At 39.8% G+C, this 27641-nt stretch overlaps 1 protein-coding gene across 1 annotated transcript; it reads right to left on the bottom strand.

The window, feature by feature from the left end:
* Positions 1 to 116: 116 nt before the first annotated feature.
* On the bottom strand, positions 117 to 27287 carry olfm3a (olfactomedin 3a). Its single transcript, XM_026180760.2, has 6 exons — positions 26653 to 27287; positions 8407 to 8550; positions 7857 to 8012; positions 6816 to 7035; positions 2988 to 3094; positions 117 to 2723 (listed from the first exon to the last, which is right to left on the bottom strand). Exons 1-6 carry the CDS (start codon positions 26770 to 26772, stop codon positions 2046 to 2048), a joined length of 1425 nt encoding a protein of 474 aa, XP_026036545.1. The 5' UTR covers positions 26773 to 27287; the 3' UTR covers positions 117 to 2045.
* Between the last annotated feature and the right edge of the window lie 354 nt (positions 27288 to 27641).

Here is a 27641-nt window from a genome sequence, read left to right as displayed (position 1 = left end):
CTCAAATAAAGCGCAGATACTTGAAAATTCTACTCTTCTAGTCATGACAATGATCCCAAACACACTGCTGATAACAAAACATACCTGGTTAGAAAAACACACAATAGAGTCATGGATTGGCCTCCCCATAGCCTGGATCTCAACTTTATTGAAGTAGTGTGGGATCATTTTGACATAGAAAGGAACAGAAGGGAACCAACATCCAAAGGAAAGCTTTGAATGTCCTTCAAGAAGCTTGGAGAACTGTTTCTGAAGACTACTTAAAGAAATAACAAGAAAGCAGACTAAGAAAGTTCAGAATATAAAGAATAAAGATGGTCGTTGAATTTCAAGGTTTTAAGAATTGTACAAACTGTTTTTGCCTTATACTCTGTATTTCCATGTATATTTAAAAAATACAGTATAAAGAAATGAGGTACGGCTTAACCCTCCTGCCATCCTTTAAAAAACTCACACCCATCACCCTAGGGACCATTCTCAGCCACGCCATAAAAAGACCATATATCCATATTTTATTCCACTTTAAATTAGCCAACCTTGTAAAACTACTTCTCCCTGAAATATTCATGTAAAGTTTTAATTATATTTTCGTTGTTTTAACCCTTCAAATCCCAGTGTTATTACATGAGCGCCCTGTGTTATAAGCCCCAAAAACCAAAAAACGAAACTAAATATTTCCACAAAAAACCAGTTGAAGTAATATGTGATTGTCATTATAAGTAGGCCTTTAGATGGACCAAAGATTGGCACCAACATACATTTTGACCTGCCATTATTTTTTTTGCATTTTTTTTGCAATTTAAAAATTAAAACTTCAAGGCCCTGAGTCTTCATTGACATCCAAGAAAAGAAGAAAAAATAAAATCATATGATGATAATTTGGGGTTGAAAAATAGCGTTTATAATGGAAGTCAATGGGCAGAAAATGGTCCCCAGGGTGATGGGTGTGGGGATTTCTGCTGCTCAGCCATTTTAGGCTGATTTAAGGAATTCACACTGGAATATTAACATTGACAGGTAAAAACTATCCTGTGGCAAGTTTGGTTATATTCCACTGAACACAGTGGAAATGGCAGCCATTTAACACATAGCAGTGGCACAAAAAGGTCCCAAGAAGGCAGGAAGGTTAAGACTTGTGTGCAGTACTATACTTCTATTTTTCCATCACCTTTTAGGAGAAGTCATTTGATCAAATTGTCCTGTTTAAGATGATACAGGTTGGGTTTCAAAAGGGAGAGTCATCTGCAGCATACCTCAAACTCTTTTAGATGAGTGCTCATATGCTAATATGAATACTGCATGCCTATGATGGACACAAACCAAACAAGGCAAATGGCTTCCACTGTGGGATGCATCGTTTCCTGATTGGAATAAGCCGAATGACTAGACTAGGGTGCTGACTGCTTCTTCATCAGATCAGGGGCGATATTCATTTTTAGCAGACAAAATAATTTGAATGAAATGTACAATAATTCGTTTTAATGAAAATGCGCCGATATCGTCTCATGGTTTTGGTTTTATAAAAACTACAAATGTTCTTCCACAGAGACATACATAACAATAATATCTTACAGGGCCATCTTTAAAAGAATGGCAACTACATTTTACAATCATTAATACGTTACTTTCAAGGTTTAAATACTTTTAAATAGAATTTTAATAAGACAAAGAAAGCAAACACTGTATGTAAAGCAAGTAACAATTTTGCAACAAAACACAGTCATGTCATAGCAAATCACTGTGGACAAAATGTTAACATTCATGCAAAAGCGTCTTGTGCTGGCAGACCTGACACTTAGCAAATAAGGCATACTAGTCTGATCAGCAGCAACGGAAATGTGTATAAACTGTATAGCATGTTTTTCAGTAAAGCATTAAAGTCCATGCTCAAGTCAGCCAAGAATCCAGAGGCAAAAATTAGAAAAGTTCAAGTAATGCGAAGTAAAGAAACCACAGTCCATTTCAAATAGAAGAAAACATGGTCAATAAGGAGGTCCTTGTATCACAAACGATGGTGCTGTAGTTGTAGTTGAAAAGTATCACACTTAAGAATCATCATCAGTTTTTATGACATGAAAAAGGGTCACATTAAATATTACCTGATGCCCATTATTCCAAGCGTACAGCGCCCTCTCTCTGGCATTGTAGTCGAGCATGGAGATGTGAAAGTACTGGTTGTGGAAAGGAATGTCTATGTATTCATAGGTTGAAGTCTTGGTAGAGTAAGCGTAGTAAACCTTTGCTCCCGACAGGTGAGAATTAGTAATATAAAGTGTCCCGCAGATCATGAAAGATTCACCTGCGTTCCTTTTGGAATATTCGGTGGTCCAAGTCTTTAGGACCTGCAGAGTGTCAGGGTCGATCTGAGAGATGACAACATTTCCAGCATTTTGATTGGTTGCGTACACAACCCACATTCCCAGTTCATCAGCCATGACGTCGATGTCAGAGTATCCCCCCCACGTATATGGGTACATGTTGTAGAAGCCGGCAAATTCCAAAGCTCGCTGGGCCAGCACGCTGCCCGTCTCGAAGTTATACTTGACAATGATGTTGCTCTGGTACTTGTTGTAATAAAGCGATCCATTGTAGACCATGTGATTTGTTCCCTCCCATTTAAAGGGGAGGCTGTAGGTTCGAGAAACCACCCCTGCTACAAAGTCTTCCATTGTCTTGTATTCACGTACAATCTTGCTATTGCTGTAGCTGTCCATATACCAAACCTAACAAGAGATGATGGAGAGGACAGATGGTTAGAATCAGCCATCAGCAATACAAAATCAAATCTGAATCATTCTTGATATTATTAAAAAAACCCACATCGTACATCTTTTTAAAATCACCCCTCCCAAAAATAAATAAATAAATCAAAACCCCATCTATAAATGCAAGCCTCTTCTTAAATTGCTGTGATATTCTGCCCACTTTAACAACAGAGCACATCGCTGATATTAAATGCATCGCACCCTCATGCTCTCATAACTCACCCTGTTGTTTCTGGTTGATGCGAGAGGATCAGTCATCCATGCCCCAAACCGGGTTCCAGATGTCTTTATTGTAACAGGTCCAGTGATTTTCATTAATTTCCCACACGCTGTTAATAAAGAAATGCAGCGATAAGATGTGCTGTGGTGCTTTTTGTCTCTAACTAGATTTCTGAAGCCAATTTCATGCCTGTTCCACCACAGAGTGTGCCCTCCGTGCATACTAAGGTAGCAGTGGAAGCAAGATGCTTAATTTAACTTAAAACAGAATTACACAACTGATGTTTGTAGCTAAAGGAAACTCAACTTATGTCTAGTGCACAGTTCTTTAGAGTATCTGAAGATTAAAAATGTACACATCTCTTTCTCTATGCAGACCTCCTCCACCTGTTATTTTGGTAAGTTATAACAGGCTTGATTTAAGCACAATTAGTAATGGATGGTTGATCTTCAAGTACGGAACAAGTGTCATTAAAATTGCCATCATATTAAGAAATCCATCTTCTGCTTGTTCACTTTGCCCCCCCACTCAAAGCATAAGAAAACAGATCCCTGAAAGTCACCATGTAATTTGAATGTTGCCTACTGCACTAATTAATAGCTTAACTTCCCGGGAGAAACTGTGCTTGTAGATATTAAAGGCACAAAGTGCTTCCTTTTTGGCCCATTAGGAAGAAATTAGGCATGGCACATTACTCTCACTTCCCTCAGTTAGAGATTTTAGAACATTTAATGTTAAAGGCCAAACATTACAGCAGTCCTTAAAAAATGTCTTTCACCAGCATGAATTCTAGATGAAACACACTGACATTCACAAGGTTTTTTATTTCTCACAGTTGTTATATCTCAGAGCAACATTTGTCACTCTGAGATGTAACAAGAAATAAGCAAAGAAAAGTAAAAGTATCTGAAGTTGGACATTCAAAGATTTTGAAGCTTTGGTTATATTAATTATATTATATTAAGGTACTTTGTGAAACTGTGTGCAAGTGTAAAGCCACTGCTCATTTTTTATATATTTTGCTTCCAAAGAGCCAGATGTTTGTGTCATTTTTAAGTGATCTTGAACAATTTAATCCAGATTCTCTTAAAGCCTTCGGGAGGTTTTCTTTGGACATTGGCTGTTTTTTCCCCCCACTCATTTTCAGTCCATTTCCTGCACCTCACTGATTTTCTAGGGTTTCAGGATACAACCCTCAAGTTGCGTCTGGCAGTTCAGCTGATCCATCTACTGTTTGGTGAAGCCTCATCACCAATGGTCTCAGTGGAAGAGTGACTGCCTTTCTTAATGAAGGAAAATGCAGTATGCCACGTTACACAAAAACTGGACTGAAAATCTCACGCAACAGGTGATGGAGTGATGAATCCACATTTTTGGTTCAATATGTTGTCAATATATATGGAGGAGATCAGAAGAGAGGTACAGCTATCTGTAAAACACCGTGGGGGCTCTGTCATTTGGGCTGCATTTCAGTGGTCTTGGGGATTTTTTCAGAACTGATGCAATCATTGATGCAGGCAAGTGATGCTGGATTTTGATCCATCTGGAAAACATCTAAATGGTAAAGGCTTCATTTTTCAACATGACAGTGATTCTAAAACTGCTGTAAAAGCATGTCTGCATAAGAAAACACACAATGTAACTGTGTGTTTTGTATTAATTAACATTATCTTATGTTCTTGTTTATTCTGGTTATGTATTCTGGTAAAATTTTCCTAGTTCTTCGGTTTTGGTTCTGAGCTTCTTCTCTTTAGTCTAGTCTAGTCATCCCTGCCCGTATGTTCCCTCTGTTCCCTGTCAGTATCTTGTCTCTGATTTCTGTCAGTCTGTCAACACGTTCTCACTCCCAAAGCGTAACATTTTACGCTAGGTGACAAATCATCGGTATATTGCGCTTACGGTCACCCAACAGGTCCCTATTTTACGAGTTCGGAAAAATGAGGAAACATGAGAGAAATGAATCTACACATTTACGTTTCTGTTACTTAAATCACTTTGGAAAACACTATCTAACACGATTAATGTGGTGGTTAAGATTAGGGATAAGGTTATGGTTAGGGTTACACGGCTGGAACGTGTTTTACTGCGGGAGTGTCATTCTGTTCGATTTCATCCACAATCCAGCGCGTAGCATAGGAACACAGAAGGTCACCTTTCGCATTTCCATGGAACGCCTTGGAATGTGACAAATCGTTGGTATATTATGCGTCAGGAGTGAGAATGGGCTGTGTTCTTAGTTCTGTCCTGGACATTCTCTGCTTCTGCTTGCATTTTCACCTTTTGGAATAAAGTTCACTCGCATCACAGCCTGTGCTTGCATCTCGGGTCTTTCTCATAAACAGTAACAGTATTAGTTCAAGAAGACTACTTAAAGAAGTTACAATAAAACTTGTCTAAGACAGTTCAGACTGTGATGAAAAATGAAGGTGGTCATACCAAATAGAACTAGTTACTTTTGTTTTCCACATGTTTGAATAAGTTGCTGCACTATTTTCCTGTTGTCCTAGCAACATACACAGAAATGAGCGATGGCTCTAGACTTAAGCACAGCACTGTGCATTTCCCTAGGTGGTTAATTTCTTTAGCAGGATTACTCACAAGTACACCATGATGGCAACTAGGGCTGCCACGATTAGTCGACTAGTCACGATTATGTCGACTATTAAAATCGTCGACGACTAATTTAATAGTCGACGCATCGTTTGAAGCTTTGTAAGATCACAAAGGACGCAGGAATGAGTACCGGTAGTAGGATTTAAGAGTGTAATAACGGACTGAAACAGAAGATGGCAGCACTGCATGTACAAGGATGCCAGCTGCCGTTAAACCCCGAAGAAGAAGAAGCTGTGTCCCAGAATTCATAGCGCAGCCCAGCGCAGTTGTCAACAATGGCGGCAGCTAGTTAGTTTTAACTTTACTCTTATTATTCTTTCTGGGTCACAAAATAAACGTTTAACATATTTTCAGGCTTGAATGTAGCTGTGTAAACCTCAAATATCTGCTCAGTTTATCAAGACACCACATATTTTCAAAAGCACTCCGACGTTTTCGGAGACGTCTGTTACCCACTAGCTCGTTAGCTAGGCGGGGGCAAGGCTAACTAGAGCCGTGAGAACACCGGACTCCCGGCAAATCGTTTTCAAACCCACCGCCGTCTTTCGCTAGTCAGGTTAAACATATATATAAGTCACTTAGATAACTTAAAAATGTTATTGTTTGGCTTTTAGTATTTTATTTGTTCCTGAGTAAATCGGTTTGGCTGAGATTAAAGTTATAGTTTTTGCACAGCTAAAACTGTCAAGCAGACAGCTGATTATCAGAAGTGTGAGACGCTGGAGAATATACTCTGGTGTCCTGTTATATTTTAGAAAGCAAGGAGTTTATTAAACTTCACCGAAACAATCTGCAAATTTCATTAAAAATTAATAAACTACCATCTTGTCTTTATTTTTAGTTAGCACAAACACTTCAAGCTGTAAGCTAATGATAGTTATATAAGACCAGATGCTGCTGGTGCAATAAGCTGTACGCTGTACGTCCAATGGATGATGATCTGATTAGTCGACTAATCGCAAAAATAATCGGTGACTAGTCGACTATCAAAATAATCGTTTGTGGCAGCCCTAATGGCAACACCTATAACATCAATACTCCTATGTGAACTTGTTACAACATACTAATGCCATTGTTTTTACCACACACAGTAGTATTATTTTTAGATGAGCACAGTTTTCTCAGTACACATGTGGCTTCTTATTTTAGTTTATTGTGATAACAAGAAGAATTCAAACTTTTTGTACTATCAGCAAAATGCAGTGCACACTACTCACTCAGCTTGCCCATACAGCTGCGGAGCCGACTGTCTAGTCGCAGGACTCGCTGATAAAGATCATCGTAGTCATACGCCCCAAGTTCCTCCTGTATGCCTGTCAACACCGCAGACAGGTTTCTGATCTCATCCTTGAACTGAGAGATGAGTGCAGCATCCATCTTATACTGCTCCAACACAGGGATCAACGGCTTCAGCTCGTCCATCTTGTCCTTAAGCTCCTACAGAAATGACAGCAGCAGAGATGAGAAACAAAGGGGAAGAGGTGGGAGATCGCGGATAGGTGCAAAAGTTAGGAAGAAACGAAATTACTGTATGTCAGGAAATGTCCATGGTAGAGTTTTATTGTACTGTAGTAGAACAGTCAGCCTTACATGAAAGAATAAAGTAATGCTAGCACTGACATCTAGTACTATTAAACACAAGGAAATGGACCAATTTCCTATTTGCAATGATACAATGACATTGGAATTTGTTGGTGGTCAACCAACAGCTCAATTTCTGATTTTCCAGCTGCTTGTTGCGAATCTTTCAGTTCATTTGGTGTCAGACAATTTGCCACACCAGAAATAATCCTACTCCCCTACCAGCTGTCCAGTACAATCCACACGGGGCAGTGACAGCAGCGAAAAGAAATCTAAGATTTGAACCCTTTCTGAATGATTTCTGAAGGGTTTGTGGTAAATATGCTATACATTTTTATTATTATGGTGAAAATTCAAGGGAATCTGTAGGGTAGTTATTAGCCAACTGCACTAAATTAAGCCTCGGACAACAGTGGCTTTCTATTCACAGTGTCAATTAACTCAATTAGTAAACCCTTTCATGACTTAGTATTTCTTGGTTTTCTCTTCTTTGAAATATATTAAGTTAAAAGAACTGTTAGATTGAACTTATGTAAAGACTTGCATGAGAAAAGATACTGAGCCTGTTTACACTTTAACAGATTCATGGTACAGAAAGGCATAAAAACAACTAATTCACATAAATGAAAACAAAACACAAAGATCCACTGAACATTAACCAGGTAAAAATAAAACACCTGGAAATTTCTGGCTATGATGGATTTCCTGTCATCCTCAATCTGTCTGAACTTGGTTCTCAGACCCTTCATCTGGTTTTCCATCTTCATGACATACTGGAAATCCCTCTGAGTGCGCAGGTTCAGCACCTCAATGGACTGAGACATGTTCTGCACCTAGAATAAAAGAAGCCACGTTAAAACTGGAACGGGGGTTCCAATGCACAAACTGAGACGCTAGCTACAGTCCATGATATGGTTGTAAAGTAAATATATGACGTCTTCTGTTCTTTCCTTCTTTCCAGCCAGCGCAGCTAACTGAAAGGCACTTTGATGGGTTTCCCTGGTGAGCCTGTGTGTGCCTGAAATTTGTAATGGGCTATTGTTGAAAAGAGAAAAAAAAATCCTGGAAAGGCCTAGCAGCACCCCACTTCAGTTAAATTTCACAATAAAATACCTTGTATCGGGAGATGAAAGGAAAATAAAGCTTATAGAGACTTGTTACGTCTTTATTCCTATCCTTTATAAAACAACGTGTGTGTGCAGGTGTGTGGTAAAATCGTGTGTTTACCTTCTCTAGTAGCTGGCGGAGCTGTCTGCTCTTGGCGTCTCTAGAGCACAGGCTTTGTTCTGGTGCCACCACTGTGCAGATGCAGCGCCCATCAGCATCCTGGGCTGAGCTGTACACCTGCCAGCCCTCCTTTGGACCGATAGTCTGTAAGACCCAACAAATATATGTAGAGTCTAAGGATGGATAATATATTACATATACTCTAGTATATATATGGAATATGTATAGACTAAGGTCTGACATCCTTCACTTGTTGTAACTACCTATGTCCCATGCAGTATATGATACATGACTACATGACTTGCCCGAAGTGACGCTCAGCTTGATTTTTACGAACATTTATAGAAATGTAAGTTTGTAATCAAGTGCAGGTAGTTGTAGAATGAAAGGGAATGAGAGAAAGCCTAAAAATATTAAATATTACTTTATAATTTTACAAGAGGTAGTTTAAGAGGCATGTGTCCATTGCTTCATCAACTAAAGCTGCTAAATCAGTCTTTTGCACTTTCTGTGATTTTATGGACCAATATCAGTAATCAGATTTGTGACTTTTATTTTTTGGGGATGTGCAGTTTGTCTGGCCAGTCTGAGCAGGTGTCGCACACCTAAAGCTTGTGTTGGCTACGCTGGTGTGTAGTATAGTAATCCACTCTGAATTTAATAACACCTGAAAATCAAAAAGAAATGCTGTTTAGCTTTGGAATTAATCTTGATACTGGGTTTGGTCACTATTGGTAGCAGTAAGCTAGTAAATAAAACTGCTAAACATTAGTAACTTACATTTAGAGCACACATAGCAACTCTGTTTTTTTGGAAAGGTCAAGAAAGGCCTCTATTCTGCAAGGTTCCTATACACACAGTACAGTATTCAGAGTATTGCTCCTGCGCCTGTGCACACGTCAACATCAATGTGTGGAGAAACTTAAGCCCTTACTAGCCTGCTGTCATGCTTGCCATGATTGGATAAGGCAATTCAAGGATGTCAATTAACCTGTGTTGAGTGCAATACTTTTCACCACATCTGTCAGAATAGCTTCTAACACATCGATTTGTCAGCAATCCCTTCGGTCTTTTCTTGTTTAATCTCTGCGTGGATACATTTTTTGACACTATTCCCCAACTTTTAAGTAAGTTTTTACTGAACTGTTATGTTATCATGTTTAAACTATGGGAATATCTCAGTATAATGCATAATATATGACCAGAATCAAATACTCTTAATAAAGTAACACAACAGATCTAAAAGTCATCTATGAAACTCTGACAGCTTTGAACTGTGTGTAACTTACGTAGCTTCAAGTACCTTTTTTCAATTATTCATAGGACTCGGGGCCATGCACTCTCTAGCTATAGAGATTTAGCTGACTCTCCAGTAAAGCAAACAGACAGAGGAGCCAGAAGATGCATTTGTAATGATATAAATATTTATGTGCTTGTAAACCTTCTCATTCACTGTAATCTGACATCTGAAGAAAAAAAAATGGGAAGAGGAGGGATATGAATAGACAGAAGAGTTGAAGAGGTGGTTATGTAGGTAAACAACATCTGAAAAAGGGAAAGAAAACAGAACATTGCTGACAAAGAAGTACTTTGTACAGTAAGCACAAAATGCTGAGATGAGGAATAAACAGGTAGGCATTCAAAATGTACTGAGGAAAAATGAAAGAAAATTGCAAAAAGTTGCAAAAGCAAAAACATTAAAAAACTAGGGCAGTGCAGTCCATCTCACTGATGCTTAACTATTGATTGCTAAATATTGATTTATTAAAGCTGCCTACTAATGCAAGACAAATCTTTTACAGTAACGTCCAACACGATGTACATATCTAAACCTGGCGAGCTACTGCCGTATCATTAAAATGTTGGGTTTTTTTTGCCTGTCCCGTTTGGTTCTTTTGCCATCAGAATTATTGTCTAAAGGCAAAGAAAGATGCCCAACGGATTTACTTTATTTACTTTACCAAATTGACCATCCCAGCCTGGGATGGTCTATTTGATTCTATTTGATTTGTTTATTTTATTTATTTTTTATTTTCACTTGCTAGATACGGGACAGACTTGAATGAGGAAAAGAAAGGGGAGAAAGGAAGAGGGGGAAAAACTGCGGAGAAGAGGGACGGGGATAAAGGGCAAAAAACAAAAACCAACAGAATAAGCTGAGAAAAAAATACATATATCAATCACCTGGATCACCTGTTGAGAAAGAAAAAAGAAAACAAGCAGAAGAAAACGAGAGCAATACAATAAACAACATCATGATGATTTATGGGAATATAACAGTAAATACTAAATAATAAACATTATTGTGCAGCACGTAAGATCGACAGTGCACAGTGTGCTTTGAGGAAGGAGCCCAAAAGGGTGTATGTGTGTGTGAGTCCCCTGTGTGTACACCTGTGGACGCCCATCCCCGGACACCAAGAACCACCAATGCACTGATGTCTGAGGGCGTCTGCCACCGGCAGGGGAAGTGGTGGTGGGGGGAGATAGGCCTCCATACCTTGGAGGGCCTGAGATGTCCCCAGAGAGGTGGCGTCTGATACCCAACCTGACATATAGACACAGACATACAGGCACACACAGATACAAACATCCATTCCCACCCTCATGCTCTCATATGCACTTACTCCACACTCAACCAACGTGGAGACAGACATAAAGAGACGCTGTACACACGATCACACTCCCCAAGCGTACTCTACAAACCGGGTCTAGGTACCCTTGCCCCTGGAGGGGGGAACTGCACCCAGACCCAGGTGGTGTTACCCTTTTCCCTGCAGTGGGGAGAGGCAGACCGCCCCGACTCCGCAGCAGCAGGGAGGCCCCACACTCCAGATCCCAGTTGGATGGCCAACTCCTCCTCCCAGCCCCCCCGCTCCAGCAGGCCGCAGAGAATGGGAGTGTGTGAAGACTCCAAACCTCCCTCCACCCGCTCATTGTAGTGTTGATGCATGTGTGTTCTAAGGTGCATTTAAAACCCAGGAGCGCATGGAGCTACCTGCCAGAGAGCAGCAGGTAAGCGCATAGCCCCTCCTGATAGGCCTCAACGTCTACGTGTATTTAAAATTGAGAGGTGGGCAACGACACCAGGGGTGCCGTATCATTAATAAGGGACGATGTTTTTAGCTTGTTCAGCACAGTGACATTGTGTTTTACTTGTGCTGCCGTGTAGCCGATGAGGCAAACACTAATTTTCCGATATATTCTTCCTCCAAAACACTAAATACAAGAAGATCTTGCTCCAAGGCTACATGGGGTTTCACAGCTCTGCACACCAAAGCTCAGTCATTTATCATCCTTACAAAACAGCATCCAGCAGCCGAAAGCTCTGCCCGCTCATCCAGCGAGGTATCGCTCTCCTTGCAGGAATCATAGACATGAGCGCAGAATTGCATGAGTGGTCACATGCAGTATTTAACACGCACACAAGACACAGTATGAGAACAACTGTTTCCTGCAGTTGTTCTCATACTTGATCTCCCTATGTGTCTTTGCCAAGGTTTGACTCATGGATTTTTGAAAGGATGATTTACAGCAGTCATCAATATTTCTGGAGTTAGGTTGCCAACAGACACTATTTTGTGCCAGCTTTCAATATGTTTACAGTCGAAACCAGCAAGCAAGCCCAGAGTTTGTTATTTCTCCATGATTTATAACAAACCGGAGTAAAAACCTATGACACATGCTAACATAGGCACAGACGATTTTGTGAAAGCACTCAATTTTTAACAAACCTGTTATAAACATTTATTTTTCTATGTGACTAAGATTGAGGATTTTCAATAATATCTGAGCTTTTAAATAATATGTTTCAATATGAAACTGTCTCTATAGCCTCCTACTCTCTGAGTGACCTCACAAATCCAAAGAAAGTCCTTAATAAATAGCAAATCTCGGTTCATGTCATTTGAAAGAAAGCCCCTTTTGACATTTTATTGTGTCTACTGACAGATTTAGACTGTTTACTACAGCTTCCTGCTTCCTGGGAGATTTGGAAGTTTCTGCACTAAAACACAACATGTAGAAGAGTGTTTCAATGCAGAAAACACATCATGACATAATAACACAGTGAAATGAAAGAACAAACCTTTACTGGACCCATTTAACAACTATGTACCTGTCTCCAAGTCAGATCAGCAATCATCAAAACTCGTAATATTTTAACTTTTATTACAAATGTGTTCATTCAACATAGATGTAAACAATGTTTGCTGGTCTTGATTTACTGACTCAAAGATTACACAACACCTAAGTAATGAATGAATTGTTTTCGTTGCTTTTATTGCCGCCCACAAAATCAGTCTCACTTCTGGTCCTCTTTATTGTTGGACTTGTGTCAGGCTGCCTGAATGAACAGTGAATTTGCCCCTAAACCTTTTATGTCTTAGTGAATTCCAGAGTGACATTTACAGTACTGGATCCGTCATCAGGCCAACAAGCAATAAGCCGATGACAGGAAAAGAATGGAGGCACCCCTCACATAATATGACATGCAATACTGATGTCATTTCACCAGCTTCATGTTGATTGTTTTGTCTGTTGTTTTTATGGTTTATTGACTAGTTTACTGTAACTGCTTGTTTATCACTTATATTGCTACCAATATTTATTTTTGCCCAGCGGTCCTGAACAGCTGCATCTTCTGCTGAAACAAAGCTTGCTGCTCATGCAAGGGGCTGTGAAATTACAATGGTTTGATAATTTCAGCACAAAACATCTCACAATCTCATGGAAGAATGGTGGGATTTCTTAAAATGTAATGTAGATTATGAATCTTAGTTATTACGTTAATGATCCCCTGCCCTTTTCTTACTGTGGGACTGACATTTGTGAGTTTGAGAAAAACAAGGCTTTCAGTAAAGGCTGAACATATGCTGGTCAACAACCTTCTAATATGATTCTTTATATTTATAGTAATTGGTTAATGTATACACAGAAAAAGCAGGTCAGTGTCATCTGCCTAAAATACCTCAGTACAATACACTGTGCTTTACAAAAGCTCAACGCGACCACCAAATTGCAAACAGTAATGATATAAACTAATCATGGTTAATACATCTCAATTTACTTGTCGCTGCTGAGTGAACCAATGTGTGTCCATTATATACAGAACAGTGAGTGAGTAAACAAGGAGATGATTCAACACAAACCTCCAGTCACATCTCACATTAGTGCATACAGTTTGTTCTACACCTCATGGGGAATTCACGAGAAATCACAAAGAGAAAAAAAGTAATTGCCTGTTTGTTGCCTTGCACCACCAGAATCAAGTTTGTATGTTGAAATGCGTAATTGTATTGTCCTTTCATGGTCCAAGGGCTTTGCTGTTGGATTCTTGGTTAATACACTGTATTCGAGTTTTGGGTTTCTGTTTGGTTCTCAGTTGTGGATTTAGTGTTTCAAATAGTTTTAGAATTTTGATTCTTGCTTTAGTTTGTCATTCTAATGATGATTTTTGACTTTAGTGATTCTGAGTCTTAGTTCTTGTGAAATTATTGAGTTCTGATGTTTGTTTGGCTTCTTGTTGTCATTTGAGCCTTGTGAGATCTCCCTATTTGTGTTTCCTCGGCCTCGTTTGTCTGTTTGTGTCTTCTGTGCGACACTGTCTGTTATCACTCTTAGGTTAGCCTCTGGTGTCAGTTATCTTTTGTTTATTTCCTGCTTGATTACTTTATGATTACGAAGGTTACGTTAGACTGGTTTTACGTGCTTCTCTTCTGTTTTGTCTTTATAACGAGTTCCCCATTCATTTTTAGCATTTGTGACTTTTTGCTTGAGTACTAGTTTAATGCTCCCTGTTTTCCTTTAATATTTAGTATTCTCTTGCATTTTGCTTTTGGATACCCTTTAAGGTTAAATGATTCCAAATAATTATGACATATCTTCAATGGTCTTTATAGATTCCCTTTAAAAAGAAACAGATCCCTGGGGCTTATTCTTTTCCTGGCCACTAAAGTAATAAGCTAGCCAAATACACTGGTTCTCATATAGTATTGTGCGTTTCTATCCTACAAAAAGCACTCAATACAACATACTTCATTGCCCCCCATTTATGCAAGCAGTTTTTTCAATGCCCAAGTACTTGCTTCCTAACATTCATACCCTGATACACATAACAGAGAGCAGTAGAAGTTCAGTATTGTGCAAGGATCTAGGATGCAGACTGGAGCAGCCAGGGATTGAACTATCAACCTGTCAAATAGTGAAAGAGCTGCTCTACCTCCTGAGCTGCAGCCATGGAGAGGAACTGATGCATTGGACTTCACCAGCAAGGCTACTCTGGGAGAGTTTCGCCAAAAGATTAGCGGGGTCAGCATCCAGAGGTAGACTGTCAGAGGTAGACTCACCTTAGCACTGGCTTTAACCAGTTTCTGCATGGCCTGCCAAGGAAGAACACCCCTTGGAATCAGAAATTCCCTTTAAATAGAGAGCCGGTCCACACTTTTCCCTAACCCTCTAACCTTAACCCCTGTATATGGGTAACTGACAGATCCACACACCTCCCTGTTGGACTTTATTGATTGCATTCCCCATATCCTCTTCTCAATTTAGCCTTCAGTGTAGATAGTCCTGTCTTACTTGAAGTATTTTCTGCATTGTCTGTGAATGTTTCTGTCTTGCTCCCTTTGTGCTGTAAATATATCAAGTCATGGATGAACAAGTGCCATATGGGAAACTGGGACTGTTGTGGTTGGACCAATAAACTTAAAGAGATCAAATAATTTTGAGCAAAACTGATTCCATCTTAACAGAGTTCATCTTGAGTTTAGTTGGTATAACCATGAATAGTGTAATCATACATTCTGCCAGCTTCACACCTAACTGAACCTCCACCTTGGCTACTACTCATTTGCCTTTAACTGTTTCTTCATTAACCTTTTTAATTCAAAAGATTTGGGAGACTTAGCTAGAGTCATTAGATTTCAATCACTTCCATTAATGATTGCATTTCTGTCCTGATCTGGTCTCTGCCCTCTTGCACTTTTCTTTTGCATTTAAAAAATTTTTCCCCTTGTTTGTGAGTTGTGATCAGTTTATCCGGATAAATTTGCACGTTGAATTCTGGACTTTTTTTTTCTTTGCAAGCATTTCTATAAAGTCACAGCAGGTATAACTTGATAGAGGATACTGTAGCTCTTTTTCAAGTGCACCCTTGTGTGCAAAACTAGCTGGGCTCTAGCAGCGGAATGATTTTGTTCAGTGCTGAGTAGATCTGTATTAGCCGCTGCCAAGATTCACAGCAAGTCTATATACCATAGCTGACTGTCTGCACTAAATGAACCCCCCTTCCCCCTGCTGTGTATCGCTTTGGTCTCTTGATATAATTTCTTTAGCCATTTTCATGATGGCTTATTCTATTTGCTACGCTCTAGCAGTATGAGTCTGTGAGCAACCCCTCAGAGGAATAAACCAGGTGAGATGCTGGGGCTGAAAAAATTAAAAGCTTGTCATTGACAGCAGCAGAAATCAATGCGTTATAAATACAGATTAATAGCAAGGTAACTGACTCCCTCAACAGTATCAGTCAGAGCTGCAGAAAAGCCACAAATAGTCTAATTCTGATAAGCTGTCATCACTTGTTTGTCACAGTACTGTAAAATATGGAGTTATGACTATATGAGGTTCATTCTCAGATGGTAATGTCTGAAGTGGCACTTCCATCTCCACAGTGTGAAGTCTTGACAGAAGAAGGTGACAGACTGGAAATCCCTTCACTGTCACACACCTTAACTTTACTAGTTGTCACTACAGCTCGTCTTTGTCCATTATGTTGTCGAACATTTGAATTCCACGAAGTTACGGCAAACATACATGTTTGAAAAGTTTCCCATATTCTTTGCATTTCCTGTCTTTAAACTCAGATTAAAGCTGGCATTGTGTGACATTAAAAGACCCGTAAATATGTATAGAAACAAATCTAGCTGCCAGTGATACCGGCAAAGCTAAATCTCATATCACAATAAGGCTGCCGTTCTGCCTGCGACAAGACAGAGACCTAAACAGATGCTATCTCTCCAGTCATCTATCAGCCTGTCCAAACAAAAAGCCACCAGGGTATTGGAGGCAAGTGGAGTGGAATGCGCATGTCGGTGCTGTAACTGATGATCATACGGCTTAAATGACTTAACATTTTAACTCTAATGGCACGGGAAGATGAACTTGCATGTGCAGTCTGTAAGCAGTCTAATGCAGACATCCAAAACAGCGCTGACAAATGGTGACGCCCCAAAACACAGGAGAAAGAGCAGCAATAATCCTAAAACCAAAAAAGGGTTTCGGAAAGATAGTGACAAAGAGATGCCGCATACTGTGGAGTAAAAAAGGGAGGAAAAGAAGACGCAGCAAAAAGCAAAAGCCATCTTTTCTCTCAGATGTGACTATAGTGAAAGGCAGCGAGATTATTTTTTCTAGAGGCGTGCTACCTTCTTGCCTTTTCTGACCCCAGTGAAGAGACGATTGAATAGATAATTTTGCAGGCGCTCTGCACATTTTGCCCTAGACAGTCTCTGAATGAACCACAGCATTATCTTGTTCACACGCCTGTGCTTCTTCTCCGGGGGGGTACTTCGATGAGTCTTCTTACTGAATATGATGACATGTCAGTCATAGGCACCACGGAGGATGATAATGAAACGGTCATCAAACATTATCAGTGAAGTAAGGCCAGTGGACAGCTTCAGGCCACTGTGAATGGCACATGCATACACAAGCAGAATACTAAGGAGATCTCCCATGTAAATTTATTTTGGGATACGCTGAGAAAAGCATGCGGATGCTGGGTGCCAAGACTAGAATCTTTGTTCTTTCGGTCTTTGTCAGGAGTGTCCACATTCAGCTGATTCATAAGAGCTAAAGCTATGGAGCCTTTTTGAAATGCCACTCACATCCAGTCTCAGGACCCAACGAGGATTATTTTAAAGTTAATGTGTAGTAAATCTTGTAAAGCAGTCTGCCACAAAAAGAATCTCCATTTAATTGATGTTCAAATCAAATCTGTGTCATTAGCAATTACATGTCTTGGCAGCTTCTAAGGGTAAAAATGAGAGCATGCTCATTAGTATTACATAAGAAGGTTGAATCTTTGAAAAAGGACACTGCTGCCATATTAATGTCACAGAATCTGTAGATGGTCACATTTTACGAATTCTTGCTCTTTAGTACCCTTTGAATTCTCGCCTCCTAATTATGCTCTACGGTGGTGGTGGTGTCAGTAGGATGGGTAGGATGCTGAAGCTACAACACAGATTCTTCTAGTACAAATTTAGACCTGGGTGCTGTGCAGCCCCTAGACCACATCTGGTCTTCTGATTCTCCATAACCAGTCGGTGTGTAGTCAGGAAAATTAGGATTAAAATGTAAATAAGTATACATCAAGCAGTTTGTCCCATTTCAGTCAACAAACACTCTTTTAAAAACTCCCCATCAGAGAATGCCTATACTGTTATTTGCAGTTTTGTGGAAAATCCCAATCACAATATGGTTATGTTGCTTTTATTTTGAAGGTGAGAGCTCGCCATACTGTGCTTTAGAAATTTATATGATTTCAAATCATTTTGAAATATATTTAAAACGTACAAAAAAGTGAATTCACTGAACTACGTTTTCATACCAACATTTGAGCAGCCACACTGGATTCCTGTAAAAAGTCAGAAATTAATCAAGCTTAATATTCAACCACTAACCCAAATGGTTCTGATCAGGAATGCAAGCAAATAACTGTAATTTTGCATATTTATCAAAACAATAACATGCTTTACTATTTTTTTCTGCTTTTTTTGTAAAACACACCACCAAACAAAAATGTCACAAAAAGCATACTGATAAACCACGTGCACCAGGCATAGCGGAATTGGCTCGGTTTGTCCCCAGTGTACCTTTTTTGCTTTCTGCTGACCACTACTCAAGCTCGGGCCTTCATCTGGGTCGGAATTTTCTTCCAGGTCATCCAGGTCATATTGACTAATTTTTCTTCTCAAATATTTATCTATTGCTATAATGTATTTTCTCACTCACAGGATGACAATTATGTAATATCGTCTTCTTCTTCTTCTTCTTCTTCTGTTTTAGTGGCAGTTGGCATCCCCTTGAATTAGAGCAGGTAGTTGTACTGCCCTCTAGTGGTAGAGAATGTAATTGTTCTCCCGCTACCCACACTGGTCGCTTAGAGTACTAACCGCTGGAACCAGACAATCTTCATCGGCACACCTGATCATTTCTTATGGCACACCTATGTGATAGTGGTTGAGAAACACTGGCCTAAGTACTCACTCAAAGAAGCAAGAGGTAACGCTGTGTGATTGTGTGTTTAAGGATTTTACAATCTGGATCTCCATTACAAGACTAAAGACAGAGAAGCAGAATAAGTTGACCAATAATGTAGAGCAAAAATAGAGATCTGAATCTTTGCTAGCAAAACTGTAAAAGCAGCAAGCACTATTTTTTTTTTTTTACCAAGCTTTGCACTGCAGGGATGTAGCGGTCAATTTATCAAAGAGTATTTGGTGGACTCTGATGTGCTAATAGAAAAAAAAGAAGAATTTCTAATGTATTTGCCTCTCCAGGCAAAGCGTAACAAGGTGGTCCAAGGAGCTTTAGCTGAAAATGTTGTCTTTTTCTTCTCGTCTCTGGATGAAAGCTGTGATGTAGTGTCCATTACACAACCCAGTTACTCATCTTCGTACATAGGAGAATAAAACATTTGATTTTAGGAAGAGCTAGCAGCAGTGTGATCAGTGAAAGAGAATAGGACAGGGAGTAATTTGTTCAACTGCATGCATGGACAGGCTTGGGCTGAAATGGGACAAACTAGTAGGTTTTACAACTGCTGGGTGTCTGAATCTGACTGGAAAATGTAGGACTTTTGAAGCAGATACAATAGAAGATAAAAGGACTGAAGTGAACCCTGAAATTGGTATTGTTTAATTCTATTATACACCAGGATGTGTCGTGCATGTCGCTGATGTTAACAAATTAACTTAATCAGGGCAAGAGAATCACAAATACTTTGTTGCACTACGAGATTGAACATGGTGACATAGGCCACCACATATCTGTCAGGTAGCTCAGGATGGGCAAAGTACTAAAAAGAGCATAGGACCTCAGTTTTGTGAGAAAGAAATTATGGATTTCCAGAGCTCTCAGATGCAGAATGGAAGGCAGATATTGTTCAGACAATGAACTTTTCAGTCCCAAAAAAGACTGTATTTTACTCAGTAACAAAGGAAAGGGAACTGAAAAACAGCAGATGAAGTAATTAAACTACAAGAACTATAGCAATAGCACACTGGATAAAGTTAAAAGTCTTCAAAATTTTGAACATTTTGCTTAGTTCATATTTTTATTTGCTTATTGTAACATCTACTCTCACCAGTAACTGTTTATAAAGAGATAAAATTAACATTGAGCAGAACTGAGTTCAGCTTATTGATGCAGCCCATCATAACACTCCCAGTTTCTCATGTGACCCCTTGGGAAGAGAAATGTCCGCCTCTGGTCCAAATCCTGATGTAAAAGCAAGAGAGCACGAAGTCTAAAAACTGCCTTTTACCCACAAAAACCATCATATTAGTATGTTCAGTGCATTTCAGGCGGTTCTTTGAAGTTGTGTTGCAATTTATTTGCTCTAACTACTTTCCTTAAACTGAACTCCAACATTTCTACTTCAGTTAATGAGTTCCTTAAAATGTCTCTTAACAACTTTTTGGGAATATGCTTATACTAGTTGGCTCCAATAAAGCAGCATATATAGATATGGACAGTACTGCCAGTGTATAGCAGTATGTAGCTTGGTAAATACTTTTTAAACTCTTTAAGGTTGTCTGAGGCCACTGCCAATGAAGGAATTGGTGAGATTCTCTCTTATGAAAGCTGGGTGTGTGTGCTGACGAGTGGAAGAAGAAAGAAATGATTTTGAAGAAAAAAAGCAATACCTGATGGTTAAACTTCAGACTTTGGACTTGTACTGATCTATTTTGTACACAATTAATTCAAATGACTCTTTGCTTAACCTTAACCCTAAACAATCTTTGTCCTATTATAGCGTAACCTGTTAAACTCTGTATTTTGTTGCATGTTAAAAATGAGTACACTGAACTGTACTAAGATCAGTCACTGATATTGAAGAGTTTCTGGAATTATATTATAAGAGCAAGCATGTAACACTGATTGTGTGCCTGTCTGCTGTAATGCGCTCTACAACATCTGTTATCAGTTACATGCACAACATTGGTTGCAGACTATAACAAACATGCTGAATCAGGCTTGGAATTTAACTTCATCTGGTAAAATACAGAGAGACGGTCTCCGATAAAATCATTCCCACCTCCACTGAAGCCACCAAAGCTGTTGGCAAGGTTATCTACAAGCTGAATGTTAACTGACTGATATGAATTCCCATGTATCTTTTCCCAAAGGGTCTGTCATCAACCACACTATCTGGAAAAGCCCGCTAAGTACAGCAACATTAAGAATGCTGCTGAGGCTGCTGCTGAGGAACCCATGAAAGGAATCCTCTGATACACAGAAGACAAGGTGGCACCTAGAGGCTTCAACGGTGACCCTCACTTCTCCATCTTTGATGCTGGAGCTGGAACTGCACTCAAACCACCACAGCAACTACAGAAACCTGCTGTGTGACCCATTCGTGCATAAGGAGTCATCATTCTGGATTCTAGATGTTACAGCATCTGCACCAAGAGCAAACTCGTATACCTGATGAATGGGGAAATACCTTTTAAACGATTGTTATCTTTTCTGTTCAGTACTAAAGAATGTACAGATTCATTGTTGTAATGTTACTGATCTTGCAGCTCTTTTGCACTTTGAACAAAAGGCTGTAAGGTAGTTTACATCTCTACCTAAAAAGCAAAAGGTCCCCAGTTGGATTCCAACATTAGCACCCGTTCAAGTTCAAGTTCCAAAAATATAAAGACCAATTTCACGGCACATTTATTCCTCCTGCTCCAGTGCCTATGTACTGGGCAAAACGCTTGTGAACAAGTGTATTAAATAAACACTGACAGTAAAGCACATGAGTGGCTTTATAATGATGCACATTTGAGGTCCATGAAAGTTTCAGCTGTGTTGTAGCAGGCAACAGTCATATGAAAACATATTAAGCCAAATAAAGCCCTGACTCAAAAGCTAGTAGAACCCTGTTAAACGTAACAGCAAAAACTAAAAGTGATTGTTGTGACTGTTTTTTTTTTTTTACAGCATTGCTTGAGTGCTTGAGTCTGGCTTCCTCCCACAGTCCAAAGACATGCAATTAGTGGGGTTAGGTTAATTGATCAACCTAAATTGCCCATAGGTGTGAAAGTGGAAGTGAATGTGAGAGCGAATGGTTGTCTGTCTCTGTGTGTTGGCCCTGCGACAGACTGGCGACCTGTCCAGGGTGTACCCCGCCTCTCGCCCTATGACAGCTGGGATAGGCTCCAGCATCCTCTGCGATCCTGAAAAGGATAAGCGGAAGCGAATGGATGGATGCTTGAGTTCATTGAGGTTTAAGGGCTTTTGTTTGCACATAGCTCTCTCGAGGTCCCACCATAGCATTTCAGTTTGGTTGAGGTTTGGACTTTGACTGGGTCATTGCAACACTTTGATTCTTCTCTTTTTCAGCCATGCTGTTGGATTTTTGCTGCTGTGCTTGGGATCACTGTCTTCCTCCAAGACCCACTCTAGATCACGCCTTAACTGTCACAGATGGCCTCACAGTTGGCTGTAGCATTGGTATTCTGGTATACAGAGGAGTTCAAGGCTTAGTCACCGACTGCAATATGCCCAGATTCTCATCAAATCATTACTCCTCCACCACGGTGCTTGACAGCTGGTATGAGGTGGTGCACATTAAAACATCTCCACTTTGCTCTTTTCTGCCCAAGGATGTTGTTCCAAATGTCTTTTGAAATATCTTGTGGTTTGTTCAGAGGCAACCTTTCAAACCTGCTCTTTCAAAAATGTTCTTTTTGGAGACATGCCTATCTCTACTAAGAACAATCCTATTATTGGCCCATTTTAGAAACACATCTGGTAAACACCGCTTAGAAAGAAATTCATGCATTCTGATGCATGTTTACTTTGACTCTAATGACTATTTAAATTATTGACATCAGTCTAAAAACTCAACTCTGCTCCAGTTTGTCAGCATCTAAGTAAGACATCAGGAATTATTGTCTTTATCTGGCTCTAAATACCTCTGAAAGTATAAGATCCATTTTTCCAGGCTAAAAAGGTCTTCCAGTCCTCTCATGTTAAGCCTTTCAGCTCTTATCCAGTAATATGCAGCTGATATACAGACCGCTTGGGCTGTAATTATAGTAATCAAAAGGGGAACAGTGAGAGGGCTGTAACTATGCCCCTGGTAGTTTCAACATCATGTTTCAACTCCTGTAATTATGCTTAGACTTATTATTAACTAAGCTGCAGTCACTCAGATGAGAGGGGAAAAAAACTACAAGTAAAATAAAACGAGGAAATGTCACTTCAAGAGTTATAATCATCACCTATATAAAAAAAGATGGAAACTTTAAGCGATTGATAATTGCCCACATAACTGCAATCTCTTGGTAAGTATCTGTTTTTGAGTGAATATGATGGCCAGTCGCCAGAAAAGGGAGAAGCAAAGGTGCAAAAGTAAAAACTTCTTCAGGGCTTGTTTGTGGGTGTCTATAGTTGTCTGTATTTAGACACCGTGCTGCTAAACAAAAGGATGAATTCAACCGCTACAAACACAAGGTCAACTGAATTCTTCCGTCAGCCTGCCACATACTTCTCAACAGACAGGTACAAAACTATTTATTTTTTTTTAAAAACTGACAGAAAAGTCATTACAACCTCTCAGTGACTCAAAGGGTCTAACATCTCTTAGTCCAAAAAGTGCCTCATATTTATCCTGCTGTTTGCACAAACTGTCCCCATCCATCATCGGTGACTTGCTTTCTTTATTTCCAGTCCAAGAGCCCTGACAACCTCCTTCCTGCTTCCATCATGAAACAAGCAGCATCAGACTAATGACTTTGCGTGCCGACTTGTGGCTAACAGTTTGGTTGGTTTATGTTGACACATAGTTAGAAGATGTCATTTTTAATTTAGCTCCTGGTGGAAATAGTCATGTGAAGTGTAAAACCTCCATTGTTTAACCACTGTGTGGATATGAGTAGGTGTGTGCCTATGGCACCTCTCATCTTTTGATATGGCATCTGTGCTCAACAAATTTCCCGGAGTGTATCATCCATATAAATGCTAATCCAAGCTGAAAAACTGATTTCAAACAAGCAAGAGACAACATCAGTTCCTGACAGATAGCCTCCTTCAGCCCCGCAAAACAATAGCTACATAAATGCCTTTCTGTGTTTAAGATGATTAATGATCAGTGTTGGATCAGTCACAGTATGCTCTCCCATGCACCCATGATCATTTTTCATTTCATATTATTCATATGTGATCAAAACCTGATTAAGTGACCTGAAACATTTCAGCCAAAACTGAGGCTGAAAACAGCATCTCTGTAAACTGACAAACCTGGCATTTATATTAATAAAAGGGACTATTTGGACTCTGTGTGTGTGTGTGTGTGTGTGTGTGTGTGTGTGTGTGTGTGTGTGTGTGTGTGTGTGTGTGTGTGTGTGTGTGTGTGTGTGTGTGTGTGCGTTCCTGCAGGTTGTGTACTCCTGCCTGCCACCTACTCACAATGGCTACCAGAGAGGGCAAGTGCCTACACAAAGCTCCATCCCACTGGTGTTGTAACAAAATCCCCAGAAAAATTCACATTATTCACACCAGTTATGTTTTGTGCAGTCGTGCACATCATTTGTCATTTATATCCAAAGAAGAATTAATTATTCTAAGGAAACTGACAGGGATTTGCTGTTTTTGTCTCACCAAGAAAAAACTTTCCACAGGAAACAGCATTGCCCCTTTTGTCGCAAAAGACATGTCAGTCATTGATTACTTTAAGCCTCGCCATGAAAAAAAAAGCCTATCGTGTTAAGCACTCGCTAAAACATGTTAACACGTAACACCTTACATAAAAGCACTGTGTGATTATTTATAGACAAAATTGCTGCTATTAGCTTGGACTATGAGGAAAGATATGGGTGTTGAATTTGAAGTGGGCAGTTTAATTTTTGGTATCAGGACTGATGTCAGACTCTTCAGGTCAATTACGTCTCTCGTTCTTCTTCAATCGATACGTCCTCTGGGTGCAGACTATCACGTGTAATCATAAAACACAAATCCCAGTCATCATTTTGATCATAATGAGAGTAACACTGTGCCGTTAGCAGCCACTGTGTAATTACCCGGCTGGCACAGACCATAAGGGAAAACTACACTATGCAAATATTTCATTTTCTCACAAAAGCTCTTTAGGGATCCATTGTCTACACTGCAGAGGTAATATCTGCCAAACCAGATTGTGCCACTCCGCAACAAAGGAAAATTCATACCATTAGCCTTAGTTCTAGCCTCTTTGTCCAAGGTCTGGTTTGTAAAAGGTTATTTTCAAGTTGCCCAACTGAACATTTGAGGGGTAATGAAGGCAGAATGAACAAATAAACTTAAATGCCAAGAAGTAACAGCTGCCACCACTTACTACACTGAAGAAAGCATTATGTATAAGGTCTGAAAGCATGTGAGTGACAGCTTAATAATTTCCAGCTTAGTGTAATACCATAAAAGGTTTCCCTTTCCAGATCATTTTTAAACACTGAAGCTGAAAGGCCTTTGGGGCCATGCAAGCAATTTGCATGCAGCTCTTGATCAAGCACAATATCTCCTCAATGGCAACGGTGTACTCATCGATTTAATCACAAAGAGATAAAAGATAGAGAGCGAACTGAATGATAGTCAGAGGAAACCACAACTGCCTTTGCAGAAAAAACGTCTAAAATATAGAGAGAATACCAACGAGCAGATTTACAGAGTTCACTAGTGATGAAATAATGAAAACATATGCAGTATATAGCAGGGATGAGCTAATCAACTGATTAACTTATAAAGTATACAGATAAAAGTTAGAGATGAAGAACAGAGGAATCATGAAATCATGTGAAGGAGAAAAATGAGGCAGTATTTTGAGGACGTATATGCAGGAGACACTGTCATCTTGATGACATAAAGAATGAACTCATTAAAAAAACTGCCACCTATTCATTTTCTGTCTGTGCGCTAATTGATTAATCACCTAATTGTTCCAAGACTAGTAAAGGATCAAGGAACTCACCCCTATGAATAAAGCATAGAGTGTTCTTATTGCGCTTTTGGAAACTGCATACAAATGTTGGATGAAGTCGATTTTCTGGTTTTCCAGTTGGGAAGAACCACAGTTTCAGCACCACAGAGTGGACAGCTCCACAGAAAACCTTGAGCTCGATAAACTGAGCTTCAGACTTGAATTTTTGAGCAAAAAAACTACACTTGAAATTCTACTTTCCTCCAATTTTCTGAAGGTTAAACGCAAAGACAAACCAACAAATCCTGACAGAAACAGCGTCACTGACAAAAGAGCGAGACGCTCCTTTGTGGAAGATTTTGCTGCTGAAGTATTCACCATATAGGGCACGGATGGTGGCTTAGGGCTGAAGCTTCACATCTATTAGACAGGAAACAGCCCATAGCTTACGGTGAAATGCTGTGCACCTTCTCTCACAACTGCATTACAACCTGTTCAGCTTTCAAACGAAATGACATCCACAAGTGGCCAAGATGGGTGACGAACCAAAATGTATTATTCACAAAAGAATGATTTCCTTTTATTTTCATAAAGAAATTGAACAAATTAACTAAGTGGCCGTTTTTTTGGCTTATTGGGAAAACAGACCCAGGTGAATTTAAAAAAAGAAAGAAAAGAACGCACGGTGTATTTGGTAATAAGCCATACGCATTTTCTACTAACTAGCACTGCATTTAGAAAAAATGTGGGACGGCTTCAGTTTACATTTTAGAGAATGGCTCCAGGCATTATATTTATTCAAAGTTTTCATGGAAATAAGGGCAGCTATGCGCACCAAACCCAAACCGACGTGCTGTACTTCCTGCACATTCGTGAACCTCATTAAATCCCGTTAAAGCACTGCGACTTTAGAGCGAAGTTGGGCATACCATCGTAGAACAAACTGTGGCATCTATCAGTGCGAGCGTTACTGTGGAGAAACTACAGGTTGTGCATCCTCACCCCTTAGCAGGCTAGTGCGCGGAAAACGACATCCTCGCTCTGTAACGGAACAAGTGTCAAAAAATCAAACTCACCATAGAGGGATACAATCCGAAGATGGTGAGGGAAAGGACCGGGTACAGGACGCTCAACAGGACCCGCATGCTGACGGGCTCCGGCCAGCCACTTTTCTCCAAGATACAGTCCTTTATCATGGAGCTCCTGTCCTTTTGTTCACCTCACGCGTTTTTCTTTCTTTTTTTTATTGCTGTGGAACCGCAGAGAGAGCGCTCCGACCGCGGCACTGCAACCACGCGTTCAGCGACATCACACACAGCGCTCCGACTGAGGGCAGTGCCGAGGAAAAAAAAAGTTTTGAGACAGGGGGAAATATTCAAATATTTCAGTTCCAGCAAGCTGCAGGGGAGGCGCTCCAACCATGTGACTGCACTTCTATCTATCTGCCTGTGCTGAATGCCTTGTGAAAAGCGACCACATTTTTCATTTACACAACCTTCACGCAGATAATGTCTTAAATGGCTAATGAGGCCATTGTGGGACAGGGGGCTTCAGGTGTGACATCATTATCCAAATGCTGAAGAGGTAATGGTTTATCAGTTTAGTAATGATGGGGGAATGATTGTTCAGTAGGAAATATATATGGAAATGCAGTTGTGGTGCACAGCGCACTTGTTGAAAGGAAAAACGCGAAATTAAATAAAAATAAAAAGCTGAGGAAAGCAGTGCAGATGCACGACTGAACTGATGAGACAGAGAGAGAAGCTTTAACAGTAAATGGAGAAATCTGTCCATGTTGAATATCTAAATATTTCAGATACAGTGCACTGAATCTGTACACATGTGGTTCAGCTAGAGATCTGTGGATATAGTGGATGGAGGATTATGAGTGAAAAAGAAAGTTTTTACTGGACTCCGTGAAGTCCTGTGAGAATCTAAGTACACCCCATGATTTAGAATCACTCATAGCAACAACAGCTTTAAGTAATCATTGTCTATATCATCATTGTGGGGGAATTTTGGTCCACTGTTCTTTACAACATTATTGAGCATTGGGACATTGCAG

The sequence above is a fragment of the Astatotilapia calliptera genome, chromosome 9 (assembly GCF_964374335.1).
Source record: "Astatotilapia calliptera chromosome 9, fAstCal68.1, whole genome shotgun sequence".
Taxonomy (NCBI): Eukaryota; Metazoa; Chordata; class Actinopteri; order Cichliformes; family Cichlidae; genus Astatotilapia; species Astatotilapia calliptera.
The sequence above is the reverse complement of the archived record's forward strand: the minus strand, read 5'-3'. Positions and strand labels throughout refer to the sequence as shown.